At 41.9% G+C, this 26,519-nt stretch overlaps 1 protein-coding gene across 2 annotated transcripts; it reads right to left on the minus strand.

Moving 5' to 3' along the window:
* Window positions 1–225: 225 nt before the first annotated feature.
* On the minus strand, window positions 226–26,351 carry sim1a (SIM bHLH transcription factor 1a). Of its 2 annotated transcripts, none has more exons than XM_034196542.1 (11): window positions 26,127–26,351; window positions 21,462–21,544; window positions 17,791–17,880; window positions 17,600–17,708; window positions 17,429–17,514; window positions 15,512–15,711; window positions 15,137–15,243; window positions 14,002–14,149; window positions 4,935–5,100; window positions 3,488–3,899; window positions 226–2,441 (listed from the first exon to the last, which is right to left on the minus strand). In XM_034196542.1, exons 1-11 carry the CDS (start codon window positions 26,299–26,301, stop codon window positions 1,759–1,761), a joined length of 2,259 nt encoding a protein of 752 aa, XP_034052433.1. In that variant the 5' UTR covers window positions 26,302–26,351; the 3' UTR covers window positions 226–1,758. The 2 variants fall into 2 exon arrangements, with proteins under 2 accessions (XP_034052433.1, XP_034052432.1); XM_034196541.1 differs by having other exon boundaries at window positions 15,128–15,243.
* Between the last annotated feature and the right edge of the window lie 168 nt (window positions 26,352–26,519).

Consider the following 26,519-nt stretch of genomic DNA (forward strand, 5'->3'; position numbering starts at 1 on the left):
TGTTTCATCAAAGCACGTGTGGTATGCTTGTGAAACACATGAAATATTATTTTGGAATTGTGAGTTTATTCTTGAGTGTCTGATGTGTTTAATATCCAAAAACCACAAATGTGTGTACGTTCATTTGTCAATGACTCATGACATTTGTTTGACATAGCGTCTGATGACATGTGATCGTGTTTGAATGGTTCATTGAAAAAACATTGGACATAAAAACACAAGCCATCTCTGCAAAAACGTTTTTATTTTGTCCTCTTTTAAAATGAGCTTCAGTCAAAAACACACTCAATATAGAAGCAGACTGGATTTGATTGCAGCTATATTTCAAAAATCATAAAGAATCATTTACTCAATAAATACAGTTTCTGCCCATGTGCTTAAATGTGGTGGGATTCTCCTTTCTGAGCATATTTACACCATAAATAACTGGATGGAGCACATTTCAGGCTGTGAACATTCAAAACAAAATCCAAACTTGTATAAATATAGGTTTATCTAAGGAGTGAAGAAATAAAGAGAAAAGATCCCAAGATGAAACTGAAATCCTGTTGTATAAAGATTCCCACGTAACCATTATTAACAGTTGCTTCAGGGATCAGCCTGAGCTGCCATTCCAACGGGTTACTTGCATATGGTCTTCTTACAATCACTCAAATAACACAATATGTCCCATGTCTTTTGTCCTTGGATGATACTTTCTGGTTACAAAAACGAATGATATAGGACGTAATCGTGTAATTATTGTCTTGCCAATCAGACATCAAATATCAAAGCATCAGACTTGCCCTTTAAAACCTTTCCAACAACACGTTCAGTATCCATGGCTTCCAGCGTACAGTCATGAGAGTCATTACCGGTGTTTTCTGAACTGTATTTACCGCCACGGAGAGAAAAGAAACATCCATAGAATGGCTTTGCATATTTTTCGGTGAAGTTCAAATGACATTCTTGACTTCAGGGCTAACCTGTGCTCTGCATCGCTGCATGAACACCAAACCCCCCTCCTCACAAAGGCCCATCTCTTATAGTGCAAACGGTTACACGCACTGGGGCGGATGTTAAAGCACAACTCCAGACATTTTATACCCAGCCCTGTTTTCCATTTTCTTCCATCATACTGATCGGTTTTGACCAAAGTGTTGTTTGTTTTTGCAATAAGCTGAGACCAATGCAATGTCTTACTCCCCCCCTCCTTTCAAACATAAGGGCTATTAGCTTCACTACAGTGTTGCTACACTGTATACTGCTTCCCTTTCTGTTTGCCTGACAGTTGGCTCAGCATGGAGAAATGCTGCTCCAATATATTCAGATGTCCTTGATTACATCTCCAGTTGACCTACATTGTTGAGACTGTCCACTCAGAAACAACAGCATCATTTCTTAGCAAGTGCTCTGGAACTATATACATGAAATACATCGTCCTTTTATTTGGAAGACTTGTTAAGACTTAAAGCGGCTTCATAATTGCATCACTTACCATTCAAACAGGCGCTGCAGTAATTATGTGAATGTGCGGTGGTTCAACCTTGTAAATAATGACATTACAATCTTTGAATGAGACATTTAGAAATGGACTTGTTATAATGCTTGGGGGGGAAGTAGAGCAACAATGTAGCTCTAAAGCATCGGCTTGCTGAGGGGGATCAGTATGATGGGAAATCAGGCTAACAGGATCCAGACTAAGGAAAGCTAACCAGCTCAGGCTCTGAGTCCCTCTGTCAGTGTTAGCTGCCATTGCTAATAATGACAGAGGTGCCTTTATGTCCGGGGGTCTGCTCTGCTGCCATACGGAGGTGAGGGGTCACATCGTAGTGGGGGGGGGCCCGTGCTGGTGGAGGTGCAGTAGCCTCGCAGGCTCTCTGGGTCGTAGAGATGCTCCAGAGCGTAGCCTGTCAGGGAGTAGCTCTTATGCTTGTCCAAGTAGGGCCGAGGGTGGGTGTGGGAGGGGTAGAGGACGGGGGCCGTGGGGGGGGAGGAAGAGCACGGCCCCAACCGCCCGAACGCGTGGTGTAATGGCAGAGAGAGGGGGGACACGTCTGTCTGGAGGTAGTCTTTGGGCTTGTGGAGGCGCTCAGGACCTGGACTGCTGAGCCTGGACAGAGGGGCGGGACTAGGGGCAGGGCTGATCACCTGACTCAGACCTCGACACACCACCGTCTGTAGAGGGAGGGGCCCTTGACTATACTCTGGAGTGAAGCATGGGCCGGGACCCTTGGGCAGCCCATTGGCCGGCCCCAGTGGGACCTCCTGAGGGCCCTTGTGCAGTCGACTTTCTTCTTCCTTGATCATCTGCTGCGTGGCTCGGATCAGGGTCTCGATCTTGCTGGGCTCCTGGGGGCTGCAGCGGTAGTGGTCAGCGTGGTACCGGTCCCCCGAGTCACTGGCGGAGCCCCCATCCGGAGAGCTCACCACGCTCTCCTCGTCCCAGTGGCCCCCCCGGCCTGCAGAGCACACAATGAGAACAGTCAGTTCAACAAAGTCCAGTAACTGTTTGTTGAGACACCACATCACATATAGTAACCGCTAACACACAGGCACGGCATGAAAAGGGTCTTATGGTGCACATCTCAGCAGGGCGGGATCATGCCTGCCCTTTCATTTCTGATTCTGTGTGTTCCATTCTGTGTGTTCCATTCTGTCCACCAATTTCTTTACGAAAGATGAGGATGGAAAACATATCAGCGAGTGTCGCCTAGCCACTCTGAAGAAGATTTGTTACAACCATACATTTGCAGAGCTCAACCTGACCATTTCTGAATAGAGGTACATGGTCGCTGTCACTCTTACTTGAGTCAATCATACTTATTTTGTGTTTGAAATATTCAACTCCAAGTTGTTGAAGCACACCAGGAATGAGAAACTCCCTCTAGTAATCTCTTTCACTGTTGTTAGAAATGACTTCTACTCATGTCATATTATTTGCAAACAATGCATCACCAACAAAGCTATTTCCCTGTATGGACACTAATACGTTTGAATTGCAACACTGGAGTAGTGACCAAGACCAGGTACAGACCCTTCTTCATACATATGTGTTATATGTGAGAACATGAACCGCTACAATGCAATCAGGTGGTTCTACATGTCATTACTACTTTCTAGTGCCTCTTGATGTATGTAGCAATTTGATCAACTAATACATGCCAGCATATTAGCACACTGCTAAATAAATAAATAAAAGTACTTAGCTTAACTTAGTTAAGGGAGAGATTCCTTGTCAGTGTGCTAGATAGAAGCTTGCTAATGTTAGCTTACTAACTAACTAACCTTAGTGTGTTTCTAAAAGGGTTAATGTTGACATGTTGTTTGACAGTGCTGAGAGTGCTCAGAGAACTAGAAAGGCAGTATCTGAAGGGGATGGATTTGAGGTCTCATGAAGCACCACTGATCTATCAGAGGCTCTGAAATAAGAATATCCTCCCAGACTACCAGTTGTATGTTCAGTCTAAACTATGACGGCTGCCAGGGTCCAGTCTCTGCTCCTCACCGTGGTGGCTGTGGATGGCCGTGATGTGCGGCACGCTGCTGTCATATCCTTCGTGGTTCTCCAGGGAGCTCTTGCTCAGCGGCAGGACAGACCGGGTGTTGCCCCACCACGCGTCCCGCCCAGGTGGGGGTGCTCCTAGAAAGTATCGTCCTGCCTCACATCGACCTCGCTCACAGCTCTGACCTTGACCCTGTGAGTGGAGGTGTGTGTAGCCGTCGCTGCTGTTGTGATGGTGCTCTTCAGACAGGCTGTAGCAGAGCGGTCGGGGGTCAGAGAACTGTCTGTACACACAGGAGGCATCCAGACCCTCACTGTGCTCCAGCAGCTGGGGGGAGGCTGAGTCTGTGAGGGGGCTGCTGCCCCACGGGCTCTCCTGGTCAGACTCTGAGCGCTCCATCTGGAAACTAGGATACTGCAGGGAGAATGTAGGGAGACAAGGACATATATTATACGAAGCCTTCAAATCAGGAGGCAGATCTTCCATGTTTGAGATGCTTAGCTGACTGTTTGTCATTGTTTAGGGGTTATGTTTAATATGGTACTTGTTTCCATGTTAGAACATGTTCTACCTCTACTGATTACCTGGGCATTGGTCTCCAGAAAATGCTCGGCTGTGTGGAACACCTGGCATAGAGTCTTTTTTTTAATTGTGACTCACATGACAAGCCCTGTTTCACCTATATTTGAATGTAGGTAACCACTGTGAAAGCACGGCTAAACAACAATATAGAAAATGTAATGAGCATGAAAAAGTGAAATTATTATTAACATTCATCAGAGTTTACAATCAGCAGGAGTCAATGCTGTCACATGCTACGCCCCAAGCTCAGAAACCCAACAACTAGTTTGTCAAACAGTAGTGATGAGATATTGTTGTCATAGAAACAATGGACAAAGAGCCTTTCTGCCAGAAGGAAACCCTATGTGGACACAAGCCATACATATGAAGTTTGAGAGCACAGTTCACATCACAGCATGGCATTAAGCAGAGGTGGGAGAAGTACTCACATCTTGTACCTAGGTCAAAGTACAAGTACCAGAGTGTAATATTACTCTGTAACTAATTAAAGTCCTGCATTCAAAATGTTTCTCAAGTAAAAGTAAAAAAGTATTAGCATCTAAGTGTATTTAAAGTAAAGGTGCAGCTAGTTTGAATGACTTTGTATACTGCAGGGTAGCTTGTGGATTTACTCCAGGTGGAACTAAAGTCTGATTCAACACTTGATTATATTTCACATCATTCATCCACATCTGTGAAGTAACTGAAGGTATTAAATACATGGAGTGGATTAAAAGTACACCATGTACCTCTGAACTGTAGTGGGGTAGAAGTACAAACAAGTACAACATTGAAATACTCAAAGTACCTCAAAATGGTTCTTAAGTAGTCTTGAGTAAATCTACTTAGTTACTTTACACCTCTGGGTATATGCCATGTAATCCTCACCTGTGTGTAAGGGGAGAGCCTGGCTTTGGTCTTGGGCCGGGTCACTCTGCTCTTGGGGGTTCTGCAAGGCTCCGTCAGGCTGGCGGAGCTGCTGCTGCTGCAGGGCAAGGAGGCCGTGGACCTGGCCTGGTCCAGAGACAGCTGGAGCCCTTTATACTCTGTCTCCCTAAACACACAAGCATACACTCACCGTTAAATCCCTTATGTTTTGCATTTCACATTTATAAGCAGTCTTTGATTACACAAGGACAGATCCCAGTCTCCTTGAAAGGCTGCTTATTAATTACACAAACAGCACATGTGTACCTGCGTGTTTGGTTTTTCTCGAAGTGCAAAAAACCCCATTGACATCTGCTGAGCATTGAGAGCCTCATCATGGAGATGAGAGGGGCAGCATGTGGGGAGATGGGTTTGTGTGTGTGTGAAAGCGACTGCTGGGAGGGGGGGGGGGGGGGTGCTAAGAGGGTTGGAACGGTTGTTGGGATGCTTGTTTTACCAGAAGGATTGCAGCAAGGCCTTCAACAAACACTCTACAGAGGGAAAGCTGTCCAATCAAATACACGGGGAGATTAAAGGCTATGTCTGGCTCAATCAGGCCCATAGGAGAAGCAAGGATGTCTCACTTGTGGGAAATGGGAATGGATTTCTTGCTAAAGTGTTCTACAGATCTCACAATGGATGATGATTCAAGTTGCAGAACAGAAAAACCTGGACAGGGTTTACTTGAGACAAACATTGATCCATCTTCCGCTCACATCTCCTCTCTGTCTCGATCGTTGTCTACACAAACACTATCACACAAACATGCGCAGGATTGGCTTCAGTTCCATTTGGAGAGAGTCCTAAAATACCACATTCATTAAATACTGCAACTCTAACTATGATTCTGGCAGGCAGACATTTTCTGATGTGAATCATGTGGATTTGGCCGTCAGTATCACCAGATTTCAACCAAACTAGAAACATTTGTGGGAGATTTGGAGTGATCACCATCATCATCATCACCATCACCATCATCATCATCACCACCATCATCATCATCATCATCATCACCATCATCATCATCACCACCACCATCATCATCATCATCATCATCACCACCACCACCATCATCATCATCATCATCATCATCACCACCACCACCATCATCACCACCATCATCATCACCACCACCATCATCACCACCACCATCATCATCATCATCATCATCACCACCACCACCATCATCACCACCATCATCATCATCATCATCATCACCACCACCACCACCATCATCACCACCACCATCATCATCATCATCATCACCATCATCACCACCACCATCACCACCACCATCATCATCATCATCATCATCATCACCACCACCACCACCATCATCACCACCATCATCATCATCATCATCATCACCACCACCATCATCGTCATCATCATCACCACCACCATCACCACCATCATCACCACCACCACCATCATCATCATCATCACCACCACCACCATCATCATCATCACCACCACCACCATCATCATCATCATCATCATCACCATCATCACCACCACCATCATCATCATCATCACCACCACCACCACCATCATCACCACCATCATCATCACCATCATCGTCATCATCATCATCACCATCATCGTCATCATCATCACCACCATCATCATCATCATCATCACCACCATCATCATCACCATCATCATCATCATCATCATCATCATCATCATCACCACCACCATCATCACCATCATCACCACCACCATCATCATCATCACCACCATCATCATCATCATCATCACCATCATCACCACCACCATCATCATCATCATCACCACCACCACCACCATCATCATCATCACCACCATCATCGTCATCATCATCACCATCATCACCACCACCATCATCATCATCATCACCACCACCACCACCATCATCATCACCACCATCATCATCATCATCACCACCACCACCACCATCATCATCATCACCACCATCATCATCATCATCATCACCATCATCACCACCACCATCATCATCATCATCACCACCATCATCACCACCATCATCATCACCATCATCATCATCATCATCATCATCACCATCACCACCATCATCATCATCATCATCACCATCATCACCACCACCATCATCATCATCATCACCACCATCATCATCACCATCATCATCATCATCATCACCACCATCATCATCACCATCATCGTCATCATCATCACCACCATCATCATCATCATCACCACCACCACCACCACCATCATCATCATCACCACCATCATCATCATCATCATCACCATCATCACCACCACCATCATCATCATCATCACCACCATCATCACCACCATCATCATCACCATCATCATCATCATCATCACCATCATCATCATCACCATCATCATCATCATCATCACCATCATCATCATCACCATCATCATCATCATCATCACCACCATCCTCATCCTCATCAATATCTCCTGAGAGAAAAGATACCACATATTGGAAGAGAGTATCCAAAGACCAGTGAAGGTTCTGGAGCTCCTGTGGGCAGAGCCTCTGGAGGAACACGGGGATGCAGCCTCTTTGCAGACACATGCACACACACCTAGAGCACACTACCCAACCTTTGAAATGGAATAAGAGCCGATGCTCACAGGCAGCATCCTTAATCAGCAATGTTTGGCATATCTGCTTGAAATACCAATTGTTTCATTCCTATTTGCTCATGAATCTTCCTGTCGGTCAACTAACCGGTTCAGACACGAGAGTGATCGCTGGCTAACACATCCATAGCTTCCAGACCCCCGGGGGGAACACACACGACAGCGCCTGTGTGGATTGTTGCTATTGATTCAATACAAAGAAATGGTAGCAAGAGAAAAATGTAAAAGCAGAAATGTTCCGGTTACCCCTCGACCCAAAACTGCTACAGGTCTGGGGAAGAGATGCTAAGACACTAGACACAAGTCAAACAACATTATCTTCTGACAAGTCAACGTTCCTCTGTGTTCTCTTGTTCACCACCTGATGATTCTTCAGATTGTTAAGAAGAACCAGTGTGCTAAATGACTCACTACATGAGACAACATCTCAACATCAACAACAATCTTTGACTCAAGTTTACTTATCAATACTAAACCAAAATTAAATTATACCTCCTTTGAAAGTCTCGTTTTTAGTCTTACGCATCCGACCTGGAAAACTTTGCAGCCAATCTTATTTGTTACAGTGTACCGTGCACCAGGTCCTTATTCAGAATTATTATCAGAATTCTCTGAGTTTTTATCAACTTTGGTTCTTAAAACAGATAAAGTAATTATCGTCGGTCACTTTAATATTCATGTTGACGACGATAAAAATAGCCTTACTGTTGCATTTAACTCTATATTAGATTCTGTTGGTTTTTGTCAGAGTGTAAATAAACCAAGCCACTGCTATAATCACACTCTCGACCTTGTTCTGACTTATGGTATTGAAATTGAGCAACTATTAGTCAAACCGCATAATCCTGCTTTATCCGACCATTTCTTAGTAACTTTTGAAGTACTGTTACTAGACTACAAAGCATTAGTCAAACGTTCCTGCAGCAGAAACCTATCTGTTAGTGCTATAGCCAAATTTAAGGAAGAGATTCCACCAATACTTAACTCGATAGCATGTCTGCATGTAGGGGAGGAAACTTATACAAAATGTACACCACCCCAAATTGATCATGTTGTTGATAGTGCTACAGATGCGCTGCGAATAAAATTAGACTCTGTTGCTCCTTTGAAAAAGAAGAAAATAAAACAACATAGACTAGCTCCATGGCATAATGCCGAAACCCGCAAAATAAAGCAAAAGTCGAGACAACTTGAAAGGATATGGCGTTCCACTAAACTTGAAGAATCTCGTTTAATTTGGCATATTACTCTCAATGAATATAAGAAAGCACTGCGTAAAGCGAGAGCAGCCTACTACTCTTCATTAATAGATGAGAATAAGAATAATGCAAGATTTCTTTTCAGCACTGTAGCCAGGCTGACAGAAAGCCACAGCTCGATTGAGCCTTCTATTCCCATAGCACTCAGTAGTAATGATTTTATGTGCTTTTTTAACGATAAAATTGTTACTCTTAGAAACAAAATTAATGACCTCTTGCCTTTGACCAGTATAGTGTTATCAACAGCTCCCGGAAACGTAAGTTCTAATATTACACTAGATAGTAAACTAGAATGCTTTTCAGCCATTAACCTTGAACAATTAAATTCAATGATTCTCTCTTCTAAACCATCAACGTGCATGTTAGACCCAATTCCAACTAAGCTGTTGAAGGAAGTTTTTCCATTAATTAGCACTTATTTATTAAATATTATGAATATGTCTTTATTATCAGGCTATGTTCCACAATCATTCAAAGTAGCAGTGATAAAACCGCTTCTTAAAAAGCACAACCTCGATCCAGAGGTTTTAGCCAACTATAGACCTATTTCTAATCTTCCGTTCCTCTCAAAAATTCTTGAGAAAGCGGTCGCAAAACAGTTGTGTGATTACTTAAAAAACAATGATTTATTTGAAGCTTTTCAGTCTGGCTTTAGAACACATCATAGCACAGAGACAGCTCTGGTTAAAGTCACAAATGACATTCTAATAGCCTCTGACAAGGGACGTGTCTCTATTCTTGTTTTGCTCGATCTCAGTGCTGCATTTGATACTATCGACCATGATATCTTATTGCAAAGACTAGAGCACTTAGTTGGCATACAGGGAACTGCTTTAGACTGGTTTAGGTCCTATCTATCTGAACGCTCTCAGTTTGTACGTGTCAATGATGAATCTTCCACGCAAACCAAAGTTAGCCATGGAGTGCCACAGGGCTCAGTGCTCGGACCTATTTTGTTCACATTATATATGCTTCCGTTAGGCAATATTATAAGGAATCATTCTGTAAACTTTCATTGTTATGCGGATGATACTCAACTATATTTATCAATCAAGCCTGATGAAATTAATCATCTAAATAAAATTCAAGACTGCCTTAAGGACTTAAAAACGTGGATGACCTTAAACTTTTTGATGTTAAACACGACCAAAACTGAAGTTATTGTACTTGGCCCGAAGAATCTACGAAACAAATTATCTAAGGATATACTAACTATGGATGGCATTAATTTGGCCTCCAGTGAGACTGTAAGGAATCTTGGTGTTATATTTGATCAGGATTTATCCTTTAACGCCCACATAAAATCAATTTCAAGGACCGCCTACTTCCATCTACGTAACATTGCAAAAATCAGGCATATCTTGCCTCAAAACGATGCAGAGAAACTAGTCCATGCATTTGTTACTTCAAGGCTGGATTATTGTAACTCTTTATTATCAGGGTGTACCAAGAAGTCAGTCAAGTCGCTTCAGCTGATTCAAAATGCTGCGGCTCGTGTACTAACCAGAGTTAGGAAAAGGGACCACATTACTCCTGTTCTGGCTGCCTTACACTGGCTCCCTATAGAACACAGGATAGAATTTAAAATTCTTCTTCTCGCCTACAAAGCCCTTAATGGGCAGGCGCCATCTTACCTTAAAGAACTCATTATACCCTACTGTCCTACTAGGGCATTGCGTTCCAAGAATGCAGGGTTGTTGGTTGTTCCTAGAGTCTCTAAAAGTACAATGGGAGCCAGAGCCTTTTCTTATCAAGCTCCACATTTGTGGAATCAGCTTCCAGTTTGTGTTCGGGCGGCAGACACCCTATCCGTTTTTAAGAGTGCGCTTAAGACCTTCCTTTTTGATAAAGCTTATAGTTAGGGCTGATTAGATCCAGCCCCTAGTTTTGCTGATATAGGCTTAGTTTGTCGGGGGACATCTTACTTCTTCCTTCTCTCTGTCCATACTTGTGTACTCTCATGTTCCGATTAACCCAGCTTCCCCAAATGTCTGTCTTTTTGGTGTCTATATACGCCGGGATCCGGAGTCATGGATGATCCTGCGCTCCTCTGTCCTGGATCGCGAGCCCTGGATCTTGAGTCGTGGCTGTGGTCCTGGATCATAGGTCCCGGATGGATATCCTCGTGGATTCATCTTCCTATTATACACACATGCATTTCCAAACATTTGGACTACCTATGTTGCAAATGTATTATCTTTTCAATTTACACACGGCATCTATTGCACGTCTGTCCGTCCTGGGAGAGGGATCCCTCCTCTGTTGCTCTCCCTGAGGTTTCTCCCATTTTTCCCTTTAAACTGTGGGTTTTCTCCGGAAGTTTTTCCTTGTACGATGTGAGGGTCTAAGGACAGAGGGTGTCGTATTGTCATACTGATATTTTGTACAAACTGTAAAGTCCACTGAGACAAATGTAACATTTGTGATATTGGGCTATATAAATAAACATTGATTGATTGATTGATTGAACATGTAGACACATCATGTTTATATCAAATGTTTTATATTAAATGAACGTTTTTGTATTGCGAACTGATGATGTGTTCACTTTAACCAGAAGGTTTGAATGTGTGTGTGTAGAGATATAAGTTTGGGCTGAATCAGAAAGGAACTGAACAGCATGCACCGACTAAACCCCTGTGGTTATTCAAAGCATGCTTAAATCACTGTCCGGTGGAGGTAGCAGGAGCACAGGTCATCAGAGCTGAACACACAGTAGGAGTTCACATGCAGGTGAAGTGGTCTTATCAGCTGTGTTATCTATGGCGGCATACGATAAGCTAGTGGGCTAACAAACACTGCTCCTGAAAGCAACACAAGCTCACACACATCTCACTGTCTGTCGTCCCGTTGATAGAGTAGTGCAGGAATGAGCACTGCATCTTCAGAAATGAGCATCTTATCACATATAGTTCCCAAGCAAGCTACAGACATGTCCACATTGTGTTCAGGCTTCATTCCCTCGCAGCAAGCTGGAGCCCATAAACGCTCATCAAGTTTACAGCCTATCAATTAAGAGGCCATAAACACCAGGCTGTTGTGGATTCGATGCAGGAGGTGCAGGGAATGTGTGTGAAGCTGCTTAATGGAGGCTTTTAGGGCCACTATCCATTCACACGCTCACTGGTACATCTGTGAAATATGCACATCAGGGGTAATAAAACAGCAGTACAGTAGGCGAGTACTGGTATCACTCACTCATTAATAAGAGTGTCTCATGCTGTGCCATGATGACAGTTTGATTTGATTGGAAGGAAGAGAAAAGCAGCAGCTTGTAATGAGGACCCCTTGCTGCTGGGGCAGGATGGAGGCCAGATAACGCTCCACCAGCGTCTGCTGCAGCTCAGATACTGTGAGGCAGGGCTGCAGTCCAACATAAACTCTTCCAGGTGACTGAGGCCCCGCACAGGTAACAGCCAGCACATGAGCACACTCAGAACACTTCAACTAAGGGTTTCTAACAAGACAGCAGACAGTGATGGGACAGGAATGTGGACTACCATCAAAGGTAGAAGAGCAGAACGTTCTGGGAAATCATTTCCTTTTCTTTCTAACTCAGAATATGACCTGGCAATCATTCTTTATCGCTATTCTGCAAACCAGGCTTCAACAAACACGTGTCATATTTCCAATTAGCCTCCAGTTAATTGCTTCACAGCGACTGTTTGCGTACATCTCTAGTACCAACACTCATTATCTCATCACAGCAGAGCTGACAGACACAGAGCCTCTGCCCTGAGCTGTCAGCTGACCATACCATTTCAACTCTCATGTAAATACGTGTTCTGTATCAAGAGGTCAAGTGCAACACATTTACAAACTATAAGGACTGTGTTTACATTTGCACAACATCTCATTTCCGGAATGGGTTTGCAAGTTGCTGACTCCACTGATCTTTAGAATGATATGAAATCAGGGCTTCTATATATTACAGACTAGATATCCATGTGAGCTGCTCCTGACGTGCTGCTGTCAACGTGCAGCCAGAGAACTGACTGTGTGAAGGTAGTGGAGCTACCGAGTGGCTCATCATCAACAAAAACACTCGGATAGTAATCTTTGAGTCAAACACATACACTATTATAAAATGTATGCTTTCAGGTCTGTTGCTGTTGCGTAATACTCCTTTAACCTTCTATATCCTCCTGAGACCCAGAAAGAAAAGCTTTCAAATGTCCTTTTTTGATCACACAAGTCTTTAGGGTGGTATTAACATAATGACTAACGAAAACTACAAACATATATTTGAATTGTATTGTGTGTCCTTTGTAGAGGACATCGGGTGTTAGTTATGCAAAGCATAGTATACAAACAACATTAACATACAAGTACATTTAGACAACATTAGAGCACAACAACTCAATGCAACAAATACTGAGCCCTCATTTGTAGCACTCTGAAATGCACAGATACATCTGACACTTGAGGCACTTGATGTCTGTTTCCCCACTGCATCCGTCTGCCACGAACCCTACAGAAACCTACGTGTTAGTTTGGCTCATAGTGGCCTCCATTTGTGTTGTGTTTGTGTTCATAAAAACATTTAGTTTTAGGTCAAATAAGTATTACACTGCTCTGAAACTCACTACACTAACTCCTAAGATGTTCCCTTACTATCATTAATTAAAATATTGAACTCACAACACTGGTAATTACAAAATTACAAACTTACCATTTCTCTTTCTATAAATAGTGCTTGTGTAGATGGACGCCATTTTGAAATACAATGAAATGATCTTTTTCAAAGCCACACCCCCACATATGTGATATGTTTGAAAAGCCCAGGATGTCCTCTGTGGAGTACAATTGGACTGTATGAATATATTGTATAGCTGCTCCACAGAACTAAAACAACGGAGGTCTTTTGTGTCAACAATCAAACTAATGACACAGGTATTTGTGTGGCACACTCCTTAGTTACCATCGTTGAAAGATACAACTAATTACAGTAATGTTTCCTTGAATTAAAACATGGTGCAGTCCTGGCACAACATGTCATCTCTGAGAAAAGAAGCACTAACACCAGAGGTAAGACACAAACAAAACAATACCGTTTGTCTCAAGTCCACCTGAAGCATCTCTGAGTGGTGTTCAGTCATGAAGTGCAGCAGCATGCAGGAAGAGAGACTCACGTGAGGACATAGTTGACGCTGACGATGCAGTGAGGGCGGGACGAGCGGCTGTTGTGAACGATGGTTGCATAACTCTGAACCCAGACCCAGCCTCCAGGCTTGGCCAGGAAACGGTAGTACTTAGTTGTGACCTGACCTTTCACCAGCACTGCAACGCCAAAAGAAACACAAGACAGCAAGTTATTACTGCGGGGGGGGGGGGGGGGGGGGGGGGGGGGGGGGGGGGGGGGTCATGTAAAATGACATAAACATTTTGAAATACAGCAAAGGAAATGAGACAGATTAAAACACTATGCTAAGTGTGTTTCATTTGATCTATGGCATCGTGAATAGCTGTTTCATATGAACGTATGGAGGTTCTATTGCCTAATCATTCAAAGAGAACAGCTGCTGGTCCAGCCTGACACCCATGTTCTTGGTTTTTTTAAGTTGTTGACATTTACCTGGATCGATCTTTGTTATTTACTTTTATCATTTGGATTGTAGTAAATGTATTATATTGTTTAATGTGTACAAAAGACACATATCAGTAGTCCGTCCTGGGAGTTGGATCCCTCCTCTGTTTTTCTATTCAAGGTTTTTTCCATTTCTCCTAGGGCTGCTCAATTCATCGTATTTTAATCGCAATTACGATTATGGCTTGCAACGATTACGAAAACAACGTAATCGCAATAAAACGATTATTCTTTTATTATTAATTTTTTTATTATTGTTTTTTCAGTTGAAAAACATATTGTTCAAAAAAGATTCTCCAATAGATTGATGTTTTCAAAGTAAATGGATAATCGTTTTGAATAATCGCGTGATATCAATTATTGACCCAAATAATCGAGATTATGAATCGAGCAGCCCTAATTTCTCCCGTTAATTGTGAAGATTCTTTGTCAGTTTTTCCTTCTTGTTAGGGTCTAAGCAGGACAGAGGGTGTCGTATGCTACACACACTGTAAAGACTGTGAAATGTGATTGAACCTACAGTTACATAAAACCATCATAGACCTGGCCTGACATTACATGAGGTTTGATCACATTACAAGGTAACATTGTGTGTGTGTCTGTGTGTCTGTGTGTCTGTGTGTCTGTGTGTCTGTGTGTCGGGAGAGGTTTTGTAGGAAGGTAAAACAAACCTAACTCACACAAGTGATGAGCACATCTCAGGTGGAAGGAGTCACAGCTGTGCACATGATGGTAGAGGGTCTTCTCTATTAGATCCTGAGGCTCGTAGCCTGTCAGCTCTGCAACCCTGAGCCACACACACACACACACACACACACACACACACACACACACACACACACACACACACACACACACACACACACACACACACACACACACACACACACACACACACAGGGTTCATTAACATGAATCCTTCCCACATTTACAAGTACACACTTTCACATACAAACAAGCGTAACAAGTCCTACCCAGACATGTACACACCATATGCCTTCACACTGTGTGTAACCACTGCAGGCGGACACACCAGCGTGTCATGCAGGACGTACCGTGAGTCGAGGAAGATGAGCTTCATGTCCAGGCTGGCTCTGAACATGAACATGTTGGAGTGCAGTTTGATCTCAGTGACAGCGCTGGGGGGGAGCGAGTGACCCACAGCCACCAGCCCCACGTTCTGATAGCAGCCGTCAAACGGAGACATGTCCAGGCTGTACTGACGGATCTTCAGGTAGCCGCTGCAGTGGATCACCTGAACAGTTCCCAGGTGGAGACAAAATGGATAAATATCAACACATACATGTTTAGGCTGCCTTTAGGTCCTATTCAGAAACACAGCAGCAGTATTATGTACGCCTGACATTGTGACTTCTTCTTGGTCGTGTTGCCCAGGCCAGTCTGGGGAATCCTGACAATGACAATTCACCTGTACTCTACCTGTGCAATAGTAGGGTTTCAGAGGGAAAAGGTCAGCAATTATACTGAGTTTGACTTTATTCTCAACATTCTGACTTCATTTTTGAAATGCCTATTAAAATAGAAATCTTCCTTGTCTCTTCTTTCCCACTTATCCCTGCCTCACAGAGCCAACTAGGTTTTTTGGAAAAATAACTAAATGTGTGTCTGGCAAGAAGGTGGAACCTAGCTAAGCAAACTAATCTGCCAAGGCACTGTCTTTAACAGCAGACAATTAGTTCAACATGTAACCTGAGATGGACTTAAAAATGCACAAATAAGACGGATCTTCACAAGGATTGAACAACCATCAGCCTTTAACACTGGTGTGAAAGGATCAAAGGATATCAGGCCACTGCTGTCTGCAGAACCAGTGTCCATAATGCCTACCTTGCCCATTCAACACTTTTATCCGATGCAGACACATATTGATATTATGCTTCCCACTTTATAGAGACTTTTTAGATTGTTGCTATAAAATGTACTGAATGCAATGATGCTCTCCAGTTTTTATTCTAAACACCACTAACCCTACCTTCAGGTCAAAATGTGAACATTGCACAGAAACGAGCGCGTCATATAATAAAAACAGCAAAAGTATATTGATGTTCATTCTATTGACAACTGCATACATGTCATGGTGTCACTAGCATTTCAGCCATTGGTTGCCAATAGCAGAGCTGCCCAATTTGACATCTAGTTAAAAGATTCACCAGATTTCTATTCAGAGGACCAACTTTCAACAGAACACATTTATTATGAGGTTTCTCAGTCACACTTTTTGGAATGTTAATTTGACTTATTTTTGTTGATAGATATGACTTAACAGAACATGTTTTTAACCCTCCTATTGTCTTTGTTCCCCCCCCTTACTTTGGTGTTCGCGGTCAAATTTGACCGGTCCTGTTTTAACTGCTATTACATTGACACAAAAACCATTAATCATCACATTTCATGTAACACCCTTTCAAACTGTAAGTATTGTATCAGACTACTGGTATATATGGAAAACTGCAGTAAATATACAAAGAACAGACACTGAACATGTATTGTGTGTGCCAGGTGTGATCCATGTGGGGGGATGGGCACATAAGAGCGGGAAATGTATCATTGTTCTGTGTGTGTGTGTGTGTGCCAGGTGTGATTCACATGGGGGGATGGGCACATAAGGGGGGGAACACATCTAGAGTATGTGTGTGTGTGTGTGTGTGTGTGTGTTTTATCTGATCCGGATGGTTACTAATTCCTTTTCTTTATGGAGGTCATTTTTGAGCGGGAACACCATGGGTGTTACAAAGTTGACTAAATCATCCACAATCCAATGAAAGTGGTGATCAGCAATGTGATATGTTCAAAGGTCTACTGTGAAGGATATCATGAAGCCTTGATGCAATCGAATGTAAAACAAAGAAGTTATGATTGATGAAAGTAGTGAATCGGTCAGATTTGACCCGAAGACAACAGGAGGGGTAATCATCTTCCAATTTTTCAATTAAAAGTGACAACGATATTACCTTGTAGCCTCCACAGGTAAGACCAGCATTTCTTTTAGCGAGGACACATTTCATTCTCAGAAAGAAGGAGCGCTCCATTTCATATTCTGCAGAGAATGAAAACACATGCAGTTATTTCTGTTTGATGAGTCCATTTCATATATTGTACAACTTGGCTGTGCTTTGGGTTACCGTGAACAAAGTGTGAATGGTGAGGCTGGTGAGCTGTGAGGACGGCTGTCATTTCATCATGGTCTGCTGGGTGGATGTATTCATAAATGCTGTTTCCCGTCAACTCTACCTGTGTAAATGAACAATCATCTCAGGAGTGTGACACATGAAGCCCACATCAGAGGAGATTACATTCAGATTGTCAAACCAACCTGCGATAGGCCCAAGTGGACGGAGGCGGTTTCTGAGATGTACATTATCTTCCCATCTGGAGCAACCACAAAAATAAAGCCATCTAATGTCTGAAAAAAAAAAAAAAGAGTTTTTTATATTAGACAGCAGAAGATGTGTATGTAGTTGTCTTGAGTCCATTTCCGAGGACACAGTGTATACACTTATTGTTATGACTGTATATCAATACAACTCAGCAAACTGACATCACAGCACGACACAAATATGATTTAAAGGAATGCTTCAATTGACCTGCACAAATATCAATGACAGCTTTATAGCACAAATCAAATGCAACACTTTTTCACCAATGATTTTCAATGACTTCTCCATGACCTTTACCTAATTTCCATGACTCTTTCTCAGCGGTACCACTGAAAATGGTTTATTTTAATATGGAACAGGAAAATAAGGTCTGCATCTGAAACATGTTGAGCCTATCTAAAACAAATCAAATAGGCTTACTAGCTTCTACACGCTAAAGCAGTGGTTCTCAAAGTGGGGGGCTCAGAGGCATGCCAGGGGGCGCGCGAGAGACCAGGAGGAAAAATGGTTATAAAAAAAAAAGAAAAGATAAAAAAAGAAAAAGAAATCATAATTTGAAAAATTATTGATTCGAAAATAATATGATGCAGTACTATTACGTCTGGGTCTCTGTGTTTCCTTAAAGCTCGGCTCTGTGTGTGTGTGGAACGAGCCATTTTGTGTGCACGAGCGAGAGAGAGAGCGCACCGGTACCGGAGATCGTTGTTGTTAGCTTCTGGTGCTAGCGAGCGACGCTAACGGATATAAGGAGTTTTTTCAACAACAAAGTGGAGGAGAGTCCTCTCCTGTCAGACTGAGAGACTCAGTGAGCTAAAGGACTCTCAGTGTTATCTCAGTGGGTCTCAAACGTTTTGGTCACCATTAATGTAAACAATTATTTCCGAGGCACACGTTTATATGATCATTATAGTTATAAAAAAATAAGAGAATAAAAGAAAAACAGCTATGAAATACTATATGACAGTAAAAAAAGAATAAAGTTTAAAAGGGAGATTTGTAAAATATCCATAAAGAAAAAGTAAATCTGTTTACAGTTCTGTTTCATCTGGGTGTTGAGAGATGTGTCCATAGATCTCTTCATGTTGCTCTCAAAGTGCACCAGATTGATGCATTTAACTTCAATATTTAAAAAAAAATCGTCCCGGGGGAACTTGCCCCCGGACCCCCCTATGTGAGGTCCACACACCACCTATAAAAATAGCACTTGACCCCAGCTTACACCTATAGGCCGTGAACTGATTATCGAGCCTTCATTGTAACTGTCACACTGTGTGTGTGCGTGGGGAGTGTTGCAGTAGAACATTCCACTGTAGACCGGGACATTAATGGGAAACCCTAAATGTTTGAGCACCCTCTATGAAACGTCAAGCTACCCCAGAGCACCCCCAAAATAAATCTCTGGCGCCGCCACTGAGCCTGACTTGTGTTGGGGGGGCCTGACAGAAAAAGTTTGAGAACCACTCAAATCTCTCACCAGCAAAACACCTCGTCAGTTAAATGCCATTTTACGTTTCATTACTATATGATACAGTATTTATTATCATTATAGTATTACTATTTCGGCGATTAGATAAAATATAAATTATATTTGATGCAACTTTAGTTACATTTCCATGACTTTTCAAAACTTTGGGAAAGATATTGTTTTCCATAACTTTTCCAGGACCTAGAATTAGCATTTTGAATTTCCATGACTTTTCCAGGTTTTTAATGACCGTAAGAACCCTAAACACTGCAATGCATAAAAACAATGCATTTGAAAGCTAATGCAGTCCGACCCAAAAACAATGAACTCTACCTGTTCACTTTTTAAGGAAACTGAAATAGAGCTCACTTAACTTTAAGGTCATTTTGGAAGCTGTAGTCTTTGCTGCTGTCTACATATACATTCTTTTGATAAGCGTAGCATAATAGGGCATCTTTAAGCTGAGTGTAGACTGCCAGATACACCAGCAGGGGAGTGAAGCACTTTCAAGTTCAAAGCATTTATAACATGAAATGAATACAATATCAATATTACTGATGGTGAGGAACATTACTGATTTTATTCTGAAACTCTTTTGTCATAAAACGCTCATTTAAGAAGCAGCCCATTTTCATAGATGCTAGCTTGTAGCCACTTGTGCTAATATAGGTCCTCTTTAGCCGCACTGGCCAGCATACAGCCCATAGTGTCAAAGCAGTACTTCTACCATAGAGGCCAGCCATAGGGAATGGGAATGTGATGTCACAAACAGTACGTCGGACATCTTTGGAGGAAACCAGCGATCACAACCCGTTGACCAACAATTCAACTAAAGCAAGCAAGGTACTGTTAATCCTTTACATTTGAACTTATTAAACACGGTTGATAGGCACTGGTGTTGTTGACTGTTACAGCCAAATCCAACACTTACTAACAAAACAAGAGATTACATTGATTAGTTTACAAGATGACATCTGTACAAGGGGGAGCAGGTAGCGTACATCAGCAAGTGAAGCGGAATATGTTGGCAGCTAAGTGCTGATTGTTTAGTGTCTTGAAGAATTGCTCTACATTTTACATAGTTGAGTAAAGTAATGAGATTTAAAACATGAAATGTTGCAGTATATATAAGTTTACCTGTAGATGGATTATGTATGATAATCCATTGTTTTGTTTGCAAACAGTTAGCAAAACCTCAGCTATCTGACTTCTCTGCAGCTGATTGTTGTCAATGGGCCTTAGATTTCTAGGTTCTGTTTTCCCCTGTAAATCAGACTATAGCACTACAAACATTTCATATTTTTAAATTTGCCATCAGGTGTGGGCACTAACTCCAAACATCGGAGGGAAGTCAATAACAGTCACTAACAGTCATCGGTGGAAGGTTGTCAATATCCTTTGCCAGTTCTTCTCTTAATTCAATAATTGAAAAATAACTGCTTCTGTCGAGAGCTTCTCTCTGTGAGGACTTTTATATTTTACGTGTACTTTATTCATTTTAGATGCAAGACAGCTGACAGATGACCGGTGAAATAAAAAAATATATACTCATATAGCCAAAAGAGAACAACAAGCTAGATAGCTCTGGTCAGACCCCCCCCCCCCCCCCCAGGCCCCCTCCTTTGTGTTGCTGCTGCTGAGAGAGGCTGCCGGACAGAATGAGGCTCTGTGCGTGACCAGGAATGTGTTCAGCTCATTTCACTCTTAAAGCACAAGAATGAAGACAGCAGGAGACGGCACACACACACCACACACACACACACACACACACACACACACACACACACACACACACACACACACACACACACACACACACACACACACACACACACACACACACACACACACACACACACACACACACACACACACACACACACACACACACACACACACACACACACACACACACACACACACACACACACACAGAGACCTATTGCTGGATCGTAATGTGAACAAATATCAGAATGTCTTATACGGTGAATTTTCCAAAGAGCTAAGATGTATGTTTTTCAGTTTAATACAATACATTTTAAGACCTTTGTTTTAGTAAGCTTGTGGACGTAACTTAAGTCACTTAAATTCACAAAAGCATTTTTTTAAAAGTTGGTTTTAAAGTGTGACCACTGTCAGTACCTGTAAGAGATGGGAGCCCAGCTCCTGGGTGACTCCATCCAGAGAAGTGCTGCGACTCACGTGACCCCAAGACTCTCCGAGGCCTGGGAAACACACACACACACACACACACACACACACACACACACACACACACAGAAAAAATATCATTACAAGGGACAATATGTCAGGTTTTACAGCCTAAGCAGAAGGGAAATAATGATATGTTTGAAAGTGTTGTATTATTCTCAAGTTCAGCCTAATGACAGTGGTTGAACACGAGTCAACAAACAAACATCATTGTATTGAGAAGGCATTATCAGCCCATCTGATGAGGCATTCAAGCAAATGGAAGAAAAGAAAGACAGCAACAACATTGTTTATTAGCTGGCTTCTTATACTAATGGTGTAAAGGCAATTTTATTGCTTTTAACATTCTAAACTAAATTAATGAATATATTGTCAATGTTAAGACTTTACACATTTAACTATGGCAGAATTGAAATAGAGTAAAGTCTCAAGTTTGGATCGGATTAAGAAAAAGGTTGTGATGAAGATACTAGAATGTACAGATTAACAGGGGTTAATTTACATAAATATAACCTTTTATAAATATGAATAATGTATGCTGTATCACTGCGTAAATACATATACAGTATATAATGTACATCCATTTATTATTTACAGCTATCAGAATAGCTGCTATATATTGCATAAGAGAACAAACAAACCAACGAAAAATAAAAATAAATACAAATGAGTAAAACACAGAGTAGGCTAATAAAAACGGATTCTGGTCTTTAATGAACTCAGTGTTCACACAGCAGTCCGCAGGGGAAATGAGCTAAATTGGTTTACAATTAGGAGTGCAACGCCTCCTTAAAGCTCTGATGATCGCAGGTTCGAAACCAACCCATTGTTTACAACTTAAAATTAGATTCGCACTTCCATGAAAACATTGCAAATGCTGTAGCGTGAAAATAAGGTTAAACCCTTCAGACGGTGTTAAAAACAACATGTCCGATGGCGATGCAGCCAGAGCAAACAGCAGCCCTTCAGTTCCCGCTCGCAGAACAACAGGAGCCCCGCGCGCCGCCGCTCAATAACCGCACGGTTTCATAAGGCGATCAAATGAGTCCATGCAACACCTAATACATATAACCTTCTATAGGCTTCTATTTCAAATACAAGAGATAAAGACAGCCTTTAACACGCTGGGAACAAACTCTCATTCTCACATTTTATGATCAGCAGAAATGTTAAAAAAAACAACTAAAGAAATAAAAGGAATATGTGTAAAACACGCTACAAAAATCGCAGTTAGCCTGCCGAAAAAAACATTTCTGAAGATAGCCTACTTGGAGCGCACGGTAACGGTGTTTTGAAAGAGTTATTGAGGTTCACCGAGGCATGGCTTCACGACTCCATTCTGACACAGACTCTAAAGAGGCTCACACACCGAGCTGCTGGGAACACGGCTCACCTGCAGAGAGACTGACCCGCTGATGTGTCCTTCAATGATACATCATTTATTCATTTCAAGTTACTTAGAATATGCAACGTGAACAGAAGCTCCTGAAGTGAGCAGCCTTACCCTTAGCATTTTATTTCGACCAACGCATGCCTCGCATTCACTATGTTTTCATTACTACCCATTATTATTATTTTTATTATTATTATTACAATTATTATTATTCCTAACCTCTTTAATTTGTAAAACACAAAGATGTTTATTCCAGAGTCCTGCATTAGGCCAACATGTGGCCGTGATTTAAAGGCCCGGAAATATCCGTTTCGTAACAAATAGGAAATAAGGCAGAAAACAGATAAAGAAAATAAACATCATCTTTGCATAATTAGTTTTTCTAGTTTTATCTTAAGTATCTTTTTATCATTTTGTTAACCTCAGATTTATTTTAAAACCCCGCGACATTCCATGTACATCGCAATAAACTCATTTGGAAAAATAAATAAATCATATTTACAATATAATATATATATATATATATCTAAAAGGAGAGATAAATACATTACAGCATAATGATTTGGTGTTGCACATTTTACACTCAGCACTAACGTCCGTCTGCAGCTGTAACTGCAGCGCGAGGGGATTTCAATTATTACCCTCATTTCACACATATAAAAGGGCACTGATCATTATAATATAACAATTATAATAATAACGTTAGTTGTGTGTGGTTCTTGTACAATTTCAAGAGTTGCATTGGCAGGAAAAAACAAGGCGAATGGTGCAACTGGTTCTGTCCAACACGTTCATAATCCTGAATGTCATAACTTTGATTTGATCTTCTGGCTGTATCACAGTAAACACCATGTTAAGGATTATTCAATTTAATAATAAAGCCGACAGTTCATCGGATAAAACGTCATTTTCGTCTCCAACTGTCATCATATCTTTCAGGGCTCAAGACATGTTCGGTTCGGCTGTAATTTAACACAGGATGGACAACACGGCTGAGGCCAAAGTTCATAGGACCACTCTGAGGGGCATAAATAACCCCCCCACACAATTCTGTCAGGAAAAAATAAAATCCTTTACACTCCAAATGAAGAACACTTTTAGCTATTCTACTGGCCACTCAATACACTCAGCCCCTCAGGTGGGCTTCTGGTGGAGTGTGGGGTTCTTGGAAAGTGAAAAGTGAAGAGGTCCTGCGGGGAGTTAATGGACAGAGGAGTAGACTGCAGGAGAAAGATTGTTCCCCAAATGATTCAGAGCGCCTCCCCAGCATGATGTTGCCCCCGTGTAAAAGCTTCCAGTCATGCAAGCATGCAGAGGGGCCCAGAGAACGGTACCACAGGACAGAATTCATAACTGGTGTTTAAAAACACATCGGAGCTATATGTCGTCTTTGATATCATTTTGCAACAAAATAGGGAGAAAGATGCCAAAGACTTGGACCCTCGTGAGTCTGTGGCCCCCGGCCTTTTCACTATTCCAATTACACACTCAATATTTCCAGCACATGTTGCACTTTCCTGGAATCCTGCATGTGTTTCAATGAGAGGTTTATTTCCACAAAAGGATCTCCTGCTACATGATGGCCCACCCAGGACTCTCAGGGGGTCTGCTTTCTGTCCCCTGAGTCAGAAGTGAACATGGAGAAGCAGCGTTCAGCCATCACCTGAAACAAACTGCATCCCTGCAACGTTCACTTCTTTCAAATCAAGAATCAAGACTTGTCTCTCTGACGCTGCCTTTTATTCAATCAAATATTATTTTTATATTTCACACTGAACTGTACATTTTATTCTTCTATTTCTTGTATTCATTTGTAATGGCTTTTATATGACTTTTTCCAATGTGTTGATGTCCAAATGCTATCATCATTTGTGTACAGAATTTTAAATGGCCTTGTGTTGAAATGTGCCATATAAATAAACTTGCCTTGCCTTCTTTATATTATATATGTATTATAACCTGCAGGACATCAGCTGCATGGCTCCTCAGTGTTCCCTTTGTGCTGGCTGTCTGCAGCACAGCCTGTTACTGTTACACAGCTCCTTATGTTGGGGATCACGTGCACATCATACTAATATCCGCGGCTCTGCAGCAGGCACGCGGGATGGAGCCTCATCACAGCTAATCTGCTGCCAGGGGCCGCGGGGGCCCGGAGAGGAACAACATCCCTGCGGCTGGGGACCCGAACAGACGGGCCGAGGAACAGAGAGACCCTGAATGCATCATTCACTGACCTCAGGGAGGTGGCAATAACACAGCACACTGTAGGCTACACTAATGTCACCGCGATATACGTCTTACTGAATCACTTTAACTGCAGGAAGACATGTTTGAATAAAGCCTTCGTGCAGACGTATACAGTACGCAAAGTGCAGGTCTCCCTTGAAAAAGAGATCGTTGATCTCAATGGGATTTTCACCTGGTTAAATAAAGGCTACAAACAAACAAACAACCCGAAGCTTTAAAATACATTATTATTATCATTATTCAAAGTTAACGCGATGTTTCCTGTTGTAACCGTATATTAGGCCTACTATTTCCTTGACAGTGACGCTCAAACGAAACGAAAAATAAAATCACGCCTACTGAAGTTTCCGTAAAACGATGTATTTATCTGTTGTTTTGTTTATTGCGCTTTCTAAAAACGAGTAAACAAATGTTTAATTTCTGCAAAATTATATTTAAAAAAGGGTGTTACAAATTACAACCCAGAAAATGACAAAAACACAAAAGAAGCACTCAATTACTCAAATGTAACCATTTCAATTCAACATAAAGAAAAAACCATATCAAAATCCCGTAAATGCCACAGCAGCAAGATAAACACATTGGGCCTGGTATATCATTATACCACCTCACTAACAGCCTACTACATATTTCATAACAATTACAAATGTAATCATGGCAATAAGAAGATGAATAGGCTACCTAATAAAGAGTATTTTCTTATATTTAACTGTAGCCTACCTATAGAGCTTAAAATATAGTAGTATAATTGTTATAATTATCATCTATCTGATCATGTTGTTATATTAGCATAATAAAAAAACAATAATAAAACAATTTGTAATTGAATAAGAATACTTTATTTATCCCGGGGGAATTTGGGTAAATTGTTAACAGGTGACATATTAATAATATAGGTTATTTTAATGTAGGCCTAGGTGTAATTGTTTAGTGTATATTATTAAAAACTCTCGTACCTTCAGGAAACACCACTCTCATCTTCAGGTAGCTGGTGGTCAGCCGGATGATGGAGGCTTTGTCCAGCTGCGAGGTGATGGCGGAGGGCAGCGGCAGCAGCTTGGCCAGCTCATAAAACTCACTGTTTTCCTTTTCCCGCCGAGTCCGGGCCGCGTTTTTAGACTTCTCCTTCATGATGCCGTGTGTTTCCTCGGCTCTTAGTCCTGCGGCGGTGCGTCTCTGTCCCGCTGTCTCATACCACTGACCCCCCCCCCCCCCCCCACACACACACACAGGAAGCTACACTTGTCTCCACGCGCAGCCTATCATCCACAGCAGCTGGCGCGTGAACACATTCCCATATTTCCAGGTGTTCCGGTGGTTGGCTGTAAACTGGACGCGGCTAATTCCTG

The sequence above is a fragment of the Gymnodraco acuticeps genome, unplaced genomic scaffold, assembly GCF_902827175.1.
Source record: "Gymnodraco acuticeps unplaced genomic scaffold, fGymAcu1.1, whole genome shotgun sequence".
Lineage (NCBI taxonomy): Eukaryota > Metazoa > Chordata > Actinopteri > Perciformes > Bathydraconidae > Gymnodraco > Gymnodraco acuticeps.